Genomic DNA, 8616 nt, shown 5'->3' on the forward strand with positions numbered 1-8616 from the left:
TTTTTTTTTTTTTTTTAATTTCTCTTTTTGTTTTTACCAGGCTGGGGATGGACCTCGGTCCTCACACATAGTAAGCAGGGGTTTTACCACTGAGTGGCATCCCTAGCCCCACTTTTTTTTTTTGTAGTACTAAGGAGTGAACACAAGTTCTTTGCCCTCAGCTACATCCCCAGCCAACACCCGCCTTTTTGCTTATCTAGCTTGTTTAAGAGTCTTGCTAAGCCACTAACTTGCCCTTTAAGTTGAGCCATTAAATTGTCTGGACTCAAACTGTGATCCTCCTGCCTCAGCCTCCCAGGGTGCCTGGGATTACAGGCCTGTACCACTGTGCTTGCCTCCCACATCATTTTTTAATTATAAGATTGTAGGAGTTTATATTTTACTTGTTTTCACTTTTGTGATACTGTGTATAAATTTCTCAATTTTGGCATATCCAAATTTCTACAACCATTCGAGTTGCAAACTTTCACTGTTGTACTGTGTACGACTCACATTGTTGGACTTAGGGACAAATCTGACTTACAAACATTCTCCCAGAACAGAACTCATTCATAAGCCCGACAGACTTACTGTATATTTGAGAAACGTACCCGGAGGCCTTACAAATGTTCTATTACCCTGTCTTCCATACTTCTTGTGGTCCTAGGTTCAAGTTTCAAGACTTAACTGATAGCGTTGCTGATCGTGTGGAATTTCATCTATGTCTGTGGATTTCATTTCTGGCAAAGGTGGCGGGGTTCCCCTGTACGTGCATGTCTCCAGCCATTCAGAGGCAATCCTGTGGTGTCTGTGACAGACCCGAGGTCTGTAGAGTGAGGCTGGGATAGGCTAACCTGCATGCATCCCAGCTCTAATATGCGAGTTGCTCTGCAAAGCCTTTGCAAAATGCACGTTGAAGCCACGACCCACAGAAGGCCCACTGAACCTTGCACTTTTTTTAAGTGTTGGAGATGTAACCCAGGCCCTCACCCATGCTAAGTACTTTACCACTGAGCTGTGTTCCCAGCCTTGAAATTTGCACACTGAACCCAACTTTGTCAGTTACCTGGTCAAACACCTATTCTCCACAGGTTTTACAGACTCAGGGTGTCACAATAATAAAAGTAGGCAGAATATGCCAGGCCTGGTGGCACATGTGGGTAATGCCAGCTACTCAGGAGGCTGAGGCAGGAGGAGTGCACGCTGAGGCTACCCTGGGCAACTATGACCCTGTCTCAAAATTTAAAAAAAAAAAAGAAGAAAAGAAAAAGAAAAAATAGCCAGGGATGTAGCTCAGTGTGAAACCCCTGGGTTAAATCCCCAGGAGAGGGAGAGAGGGAGGAAGTGAGAGGCACCAAGAGTCCCCTAGTGCCCCTAGGTTCGATCTTCATACCAAAAGCAAAATGAAACAAGTCAGATATCTCAAACAAAAACAAGAAACCCAAATTATTTTCCATATGAACCTAGGGGACTGTGTGACAATTCCAAAAGGGTCTTAGAGGAAGAGGAGAAAATCAGTAAAAATATTGGATAAAATGATAATTTTCTTAGATTTGGTTTAAGACGTGAAGGTTCAGAAGTTCTGGGTAGGGGAAAGGAATGGAATTAATATGAGAAAATGAAAAATATGGAAACAAAGTCTTTGTAGACTGGGAGGGAGGGAGGAAAGGAGAATGGGGGAAAAAAATAAGAACCAAGGTGGATTATGTAAAGGCACAGATTTCCAACAATGAATGTCATACTGTATACCTTCAATGTGCCAATAAAATTAATTTTTAAAAATTTCGGTGCGTCTAAAACATGGTAAAGCTAAAGAAAACGAAGGCCAAACATACGAAACTAGTGAAAGCTAAAGAGATTTCTTTATAATACATACGACTGTTGAAAATAACTATAAAGTGGAGATTTCAAATTACGCAGGAACAGTAAGAATTACAATAAAGGTCTGGGGGAATGTGACTTGTATGTTAGGTGCTACATCAATTTCAATGGCAAAATGATCTAAACTTGGAAACGTGACACTTTCTCTCAGCCACTGCTTCCTCAAATCCAACTAATGCCCTGTGGCAGTGCTGGGCCAGTCTCCTCATGGTCCTGCTTTCTCTGTTGCTGCCATTTCAGTGACACACAGTGGGGTAAAGGGGGTGGGAGTGCGGGCACACCTGTTATAACAGCGCTCTAGGAGGCTGAGGCAGGAGAATTTAAAGTTCAGACTCAGCCTGGAAAACAAGACTCCGTCTCAAAAATAAGAAAGGGCCAGGGATGTAGCTCAGTGTGAAACCCCTGGGTTTAACCCCTAGGTGGAAGGAAGAGTAAGAGGGAGACTGACTCGTGTGATTAGATGTCCAGTAAGGAAGAAATGTACATCACATCTAGTTCTGCACTTGATTTGGTTACCACAGAAAATACTCAGAATTCCAAATTTGACTGAACATGTGAAGGGTTTGGCAGATGATGAACGTCAGCATTCAATCAGATGGAGTTTCATGTACAAGATCAGAAACATCTACAATTAACATGATTTCTTCAAATGTGGCTTAATAAACATGGACATTTAGTCATTCCTGTAATCCCAGCCCTGGGGCTGAAGCAGCAAGATTCAAGTTCAAGTCCCACCTGGGCAATTGAGCGAGACCCTGTTTCAAAATTAAAAATAAAAAAAGAGGATAGGCTCTGTGACAGATCGCCCCGGTTCAATTCCTTGGTGTCTGTGTCGCTATACCCGCCCCGCCCCCACACACACTGCACAAACACTTAAAACTACTGGAAAATAAGAATCGATTTTGTTATGTAAAGAATGGGAAGTGGAAGGGAGACTGATCTTTCATTTGTTTCACTTACTACAGGGATTAGAGGAACGTGGGGAGAGACTGGTAAAAAGATGTTTTGATGAGCTGGGCGTGGTGGTGCACCTCATCCCAGCACTAGGAAGGCTGAGGCAGGAGGATCACCACAAGTTCGAGGCCAGCCTGGACTACACAGTGAGTTCAAGGCCGGCCCGAGCTACATGGCTAGACCCTGCCTCAAAATACGAAAAAGTTTTGAACAAACTTGCGGATGAGACCCCAACCTACACGGTCATTCTAGTCCAGTCGGTCGTCCAAGCCCAATGCGCAGCCCCGCCCAGAGACCGCGTTGTGCACTAACTACAACCTCAGGGCCGTTTCTGCGCTCTCTCCCGGTGGAACCAAACCCGGAGCCTTACCCTGTCCAGGCAGGAGGAGCAAACTAGACTTTGAGCCAGATGCGGTCCAACTCTACAGAGGGAACGGGCTCAGAGCCGGCACCCGCCTTTGCCGGAAGCGGAAGTGACGTCATTCGCATCTGTATGACGCAGTTCCGTCGGACGGGGCTCCCCCTTTCTTTCTCGGTTGTGGGTCCCTTCAGTTTGGGACGAGTTCCACGTCGAGGGGCATCCCGAAGGTGGTTTGTTTTTTTGGGGGGGAAGAGGGGGTCCCTGAGGTTGAAGGACGGCGTTGTGCGGAGCTGCCGCGGAGCCCGGACTGCTCGGGCTGCCTGTCGGGCTCCGGGGAGCGGGTCTGCAGGGGTCGTTACGCTGCAGTCTCCCGGGTGTCCCATCCACTGCTTCGTTCTCGTCCAAAGCCTCCAAAGCAGCCTTTGTCTAAAGAAAAATATTTTCGCGAGAGTAAAATCATTTTCCGCCCCTCAAGTCACGCCGACGACGTCCCCGGCGTCCCGCCGCCCCATGGACCTGGCGGCGGCGGCGCGTTCAGGTGAGCGCTGGGCAAGGCTGCGGGTGGGGCGCTCACACGCACGCAGGGGTTCAAGAGGAGCCCCTCAGTACGCCGACGCCCCCCCCGGCGTCCCGCCGCCCCATGGACCTGGCGGCGGCGGCGCGTTCAGGTGAGCGCTGGGCAAGGCTGCGGGTGGGGCGCTCACACGCACGCAGGGGTTCAAGAGGACCTCTTGCCCCTTTTCTTAGGTAAGTGAATCGGTAACCTGAGAATTCGTCTCTTCTTTTCGCATCGGGTAGTCATTTTTCACCCGTTACCGTTAGGGTTTAGATCTGAAATGTCCCCGGGGCCGGAGATTTAGCTCAGTGGCAGCGCGCCTGCCTCGCAAGCGCAAAGTCCTGAGTTCGACCCCCAGTACCTGGATAGACAACATAAAATTTTCAGAGCTTTCTCTACCCTAGGGCCCAAGGCACACTCTCTGAGTTTTGCAGGAAAAGTGTCCTATTTTCCTCTCTCTTTCAGGGAACCAGAAAGCAGTGCCTTGAATCTCTTGGTTTGCTAGCAGTACTTCTCTAAACATGACTGTTTTAGCTGAAGTCAATTGTAACCTGTGCTTTGGGGTACTTACTAGAGCAAGGAGACGAATTGCCTGAGGAAGACAAGATTGGGTGCTGGTAAAAGGTAGATAGTCCAGTCTGGTTTTATTTTCTGGGTCCCTCTCCGGATGGTAGCTACCTACCCTGGAGTGGAATAAACCTTGGGGGACGCCCTAGGGGGCACAGGAATCAAGCAGGGACTTGCAGGACGCCGTATTTGTTTCTCTTGTTTCGGATCAGGAACTCCACATCTGAACCTCACACTCCTTTCGACTGTATGAGGAGCAATTTAGTATTTCTCTACACCAGCGAGTGGTGTGCCTGCCTCCTAAAGCCAAGTACACAGCGGAAAATACTATGATGCTACCTCACAATTAGAATTATACTATAAAAGAGAAAAAAATGTTGAGATTTTCTTTACATTAAGAAGTAATTCTTGGGGGCCGGGGATTTAGCTCCGTAGTTCTGCCACCTGTCTTGCAAGTGCAAGGACCGGAGTTTGATCCTCAGTACCCCCCCCAAAAAGAAGTAATTTTTGCATGTGTTAAAGTGGAAAAGTAATGAGAGACCTTCACCCTTAAGACGTTCAGTACCTCTAAGTCCTGAAGCTACTCCTTGCCCTGTAGAACCTGAGAACAAAGTTTCTAAGACAACTTTAAACCTTGACCACCAGGTGCTGAGGATGGAGTACCTAGGCCAGCCATAATTAATCTCTGTGAGGCTATTTCCATCCTTAGCTAAGTTGTTCGGGTCCTTCAAAGACAATATCCCTTGCGGGAAGTAAATGGTGAATATGGGACTATTTGTGTTCATGTGTCTTTTTCTCGGTGATCTAAGACAGATTAAATGAGACCTAATAAAGTTTTTGGATGAACCTGGTATGTACATCAAGGTCTTTAGAGAACTTGCTCAGACCTATGGACTAGATTAGAAAGACGTCATGTTGCTCTTAAATCAAACAATGATTTTTTAACAAGAGACAACTAGTATTACATTTAGAGACAAATATTATCTTAATTTTGGAAGCTCAAAAGACAGGCAGCCAGGGGAATAACTGGTTTCTCCTGGAACACAAGCAGTTCTTATACAAGACTCCTACTGGCCTGCCAATCACATAGGAGATTGAAATAGAAGGCATTTTCAGGCAAATATTCTTAAAGGTCTAAGAAACATGAGAACTTAACCCTTCAGTTATTTTAAATTGTCAACTATTTATCAGAAAGAGATGAGGACATCCCTAGATCCTGATTTGATAAAACGAAATGCTACAGTTTTTCCCAAGTTATCTTGCAATATGTAGATGGTATAGCGTTATGTGCCCCCCTCTAGCCAGGACACCTGATTAAAGGTCTAAGACATGAGAACTTAACCCTTCAGTTATTTTAAATTGTCAACTATTTATCAGAAAGAGATGAGGACATCCCTAGATCCTGATTTGATAAAACGAAATGCTACAGTTTTTCCCAAGTTATCTTGCAATATGTAGATGCTATAGCGTTATGTGCCCCCCTCTAGCCAGGACACCTGTGTTCTGCTGAATTTTCTAACAGACAGAGGTTATCATGTTTCTAGGTCTAAGGCACAACTTGTAGCCTTGAGGTGAAATACTTAGGCTTTATTATATCTAAGGGAACCCAAAGACTGCGAAATGCTACAGTTTTTCCCAAGTTATCTTGCAATATGTAGATGCTATAGCGTTATGTGCCCCCCTCTAGCCAGGACACCTGTGTTCTGCTGAATTTTCTAACAGACAGAGGTTATCATGTTTCTAGGTCTAAGGCACAACTTGTAGCCTTGAGGTGAAATACTTAGGCTTTATTATATCTAAGGGAACCCAAAGACTGGGGGAAGAAAGAATTAAACCAATTCTTTCCACAGCCCAAGACTCTAAAATAGCTAGGAAGATTCCTAGAAATTACAGACTTTGTTGCCGTTAGATAGCAGGATATAGTGAGATTCCGTGACCCCTCTATCGGCTTAGAGAGAAACCCAAAAGACGGACGTATTTCAACCTGGGATCCTTATTCGCAGACTGCATTCCAGAGCACAAATAAGCACTTGGAAGTGTCTCATGGGCTGGGATGTACTTAGAGTGAAGGCTCTAGATTCAGTTCTCAGTATGAGACAGAGGGACAGACACAGGGAAAGATGGATGGGCAGAGTGAGGGAGTGTACAGGTAGCTGAACATGGCGCTCCTGAAGGGTAGCTCAGTCGGAGAGCCCGGGTGCTCTTTTCCCCTTCCTGTCCACCTTCTCATTGTGTCCTTTGTACTACCCTGCATAGTGAGCCAGTGCATGTGTTTGCCTGAACTCTGAGCTACGCGAGCAGGTTAGTTGAACCTGCGGTGGGGGCCATGGGGGTGGCGGGAACCCTGGTTGATAGGCAGTCGGAAGCACAGGGAAAGCAACCTGGTCTTGTGACTGGCATCTAAAGGGGGGGCCGTCCTGAGGATTGATCCCCCAACCTGTGAGATCTGCCGCTCACCTCAGGTAGTATTGCAACTGAATTGCATTAGACGACATCCAGCTGGTGTCCATGCAGAAAGAACTGTTCTCCTTTTGTCTGGCGACAAATCAGTTTCTGTGTACACTCAGGGGACGGGGATTTTCCTGGGGGGATACAAAAAGGTGGAAATCGCTGGGGTCACACTGTGTGTCAGCCCCAGCATGGACACAGCCCGCGAGATGATGTGAAGCCTCTGGGCCTCAGCTGATCTATAACCCACAGGCAAGCAGCGCTCACTGCTGCAGGGGGTGCAGCAGGTGCTGGGCATCTGGAGAAGCAGGAAGCTTTGAACGCATGTCATTTGCCTTGGGAGAAGTGTGGCAGGACCACTTCGGGACGTGTGTGGACTTAGGCTGCATCTTGGGACAAGATTAAGCCCCCAGGACCTGTGTGTTGTGGGTGGAGCCCCACCAGAAATCCTTAGCCCTGCATCATGGGTCCCCCATCCATGGCTGCACTCAGCAAGAGAAGTTCTTTCCTTTTGCTCATCCCTCCAGTGCCTCGAGTATTGAATGAGCCAGACATGTAGTGTCAAAGCTACCTGACTCGGCTCCAGCCCATCATCCAAAGCAGTTGCTGAAAGTAAATCCGAAGCTGAGAAAAAGAAATTGATAACAGACACAGTCTACGCTTTGCTCAACGTCTGTAGGCCCTTTTCACACACATTTGAATTCCCCCATGATACTAAAACAAATGTAAGTTTCTGTCTAATGGTGTGCAAGGGAAGAGGTCCTCATCCCTCCCTGTGGAATGGAGGTGTACACCCCCCATCAGAGGCCATATTATCCTCATTCTCACAGAATTTTGTTACCTAAGGACTAAATTCTGAATTTAACTTCTAATAATTACACGCCAGATAAGAATGTGAAGGAGACAGAGATGATTAGTTTATATGAATACATGTGCATATAAACACATCTGCCAGGAATATGTTCTGTGGGTTGTAGTCGATGTACAAGTACATAGTTCACTGCCTCAGTGACAATTCCATATAACCCTTGCCTCTGCTAGAACTCCTGGGCTCTGTACCTCTTAGTGAACCAAATTTTGATTCACAAAGAACCTTAAATCTTCCCATGACTTTCCTTTTTGTAACTGTTTTACTTCGGCAACATTTTCTTTTTTCTTTCTATTTTGTACTTTAAAGGGAGGAGGTCTTACTATACTGCCCAGGTTGGCTTTGATCTCCTGGGCTCAGGCAACCCTCCTGCCTTGTTATCTTAATCACTTTTCTCGTTGCTGGGACAAAATACCTACACCCACAACTCAAAGGAGGTCTATTTTGGCTCAGTTTATAGAGGTTTTAGTCCATACTTGTCTGGCTCCAAGGCAGGGTGGCCTGGTGGAGGGACCCGGGTAGAGGGTAATTGCTCAAGGTTTGGTGGATGGGAGCAGAGCAGGAAGGGAGGAGCCGGGGAGGGAGAAAGTCTTCCAGGCCACAGCCTCAGCAGCCTGCCTCTTCCGGCCAGACTGCACACCCCTAACAAGCCAGCTATAAGCTTCATACCCTTGATTTATGAATTCAATTCATCTGCAGAAGCTGGCTACAACTCAACTTGGTTGTAAGCCAAGACTATTTTTCCCATAAGAAATAATAGAAATACCCACAATGCATTCCAAATCTCTCAAAGCACCCCTTAACCTTTTCATAATTAAAAAGGGGTTATATAATTTACCAGACACAGGCCGGGCATGGTGGCGCACTCCTGTCATCCCAGCACTCGGCAGGCTGAGGCAGGAGGATCACTGTGATTTCAAGACCAGCCTGGGCTACATAGTGAGTTCCAGGCCAGTCTCAGCTACATAGTGAGACCCTGTCTCAAACCCCCCCCCCAAAAAA

General features: G+C 46.7%; 1 protein-coding gene and 1 long non-coding RNA gene across 2 annotated transcripts in view; one reads left to right on the plus strand and one right to left on the minus strand.

The window, feature by feature from the left end:
* LOC104869451 overlaps nt 1-3383 on the minus strand; it is a 21388-nt gene extending 18005 nt beyond the window's left edge. Inside the window, exon 1 of the long non-coding RNA XR_782332.3 lies at nt 3185-3383. This is a non-coding gene — a long non-coding RNA (uncharacterized LOC104869451). The remainder of the gene's footprint in view (nt 1-3184) is intronic.
* A 196-nt stretch (nt 3384-3579) lies between these two features.
* The window catches only part of LOC104869449 (zinc finger protein 778), a 20103-nt gene continuing 15066 nt past the window's right edge, over nt 3580-8616 (plus strand). Inside the window, 1 exon segment of the mRNA XM_010634690.3 lies at nt 3580-3713. Within this exon segment, the coding sequence (XP_010632992.3) occupies nt 3686-3713 (28 nt within the window). The 5' untranslated portion in view covers nt 3580-3685.

This window comes from Fukomys damarensis, unplaced genomic scaffold (genome assembly GCF_012274545.1).
Source record: "Fukomys damarensis isolate Sample0158 unplaced genomic scaffold, DMR_v1.0_HiC HiC_scaffold_37, whole genome shotgun sequence".
Lineage (NCBI taxonomy): Eukaryota > Metazoa > Chordata > Mammalia > Rodentia > Bathyergidae > Fukomys > Fukomys damarensis.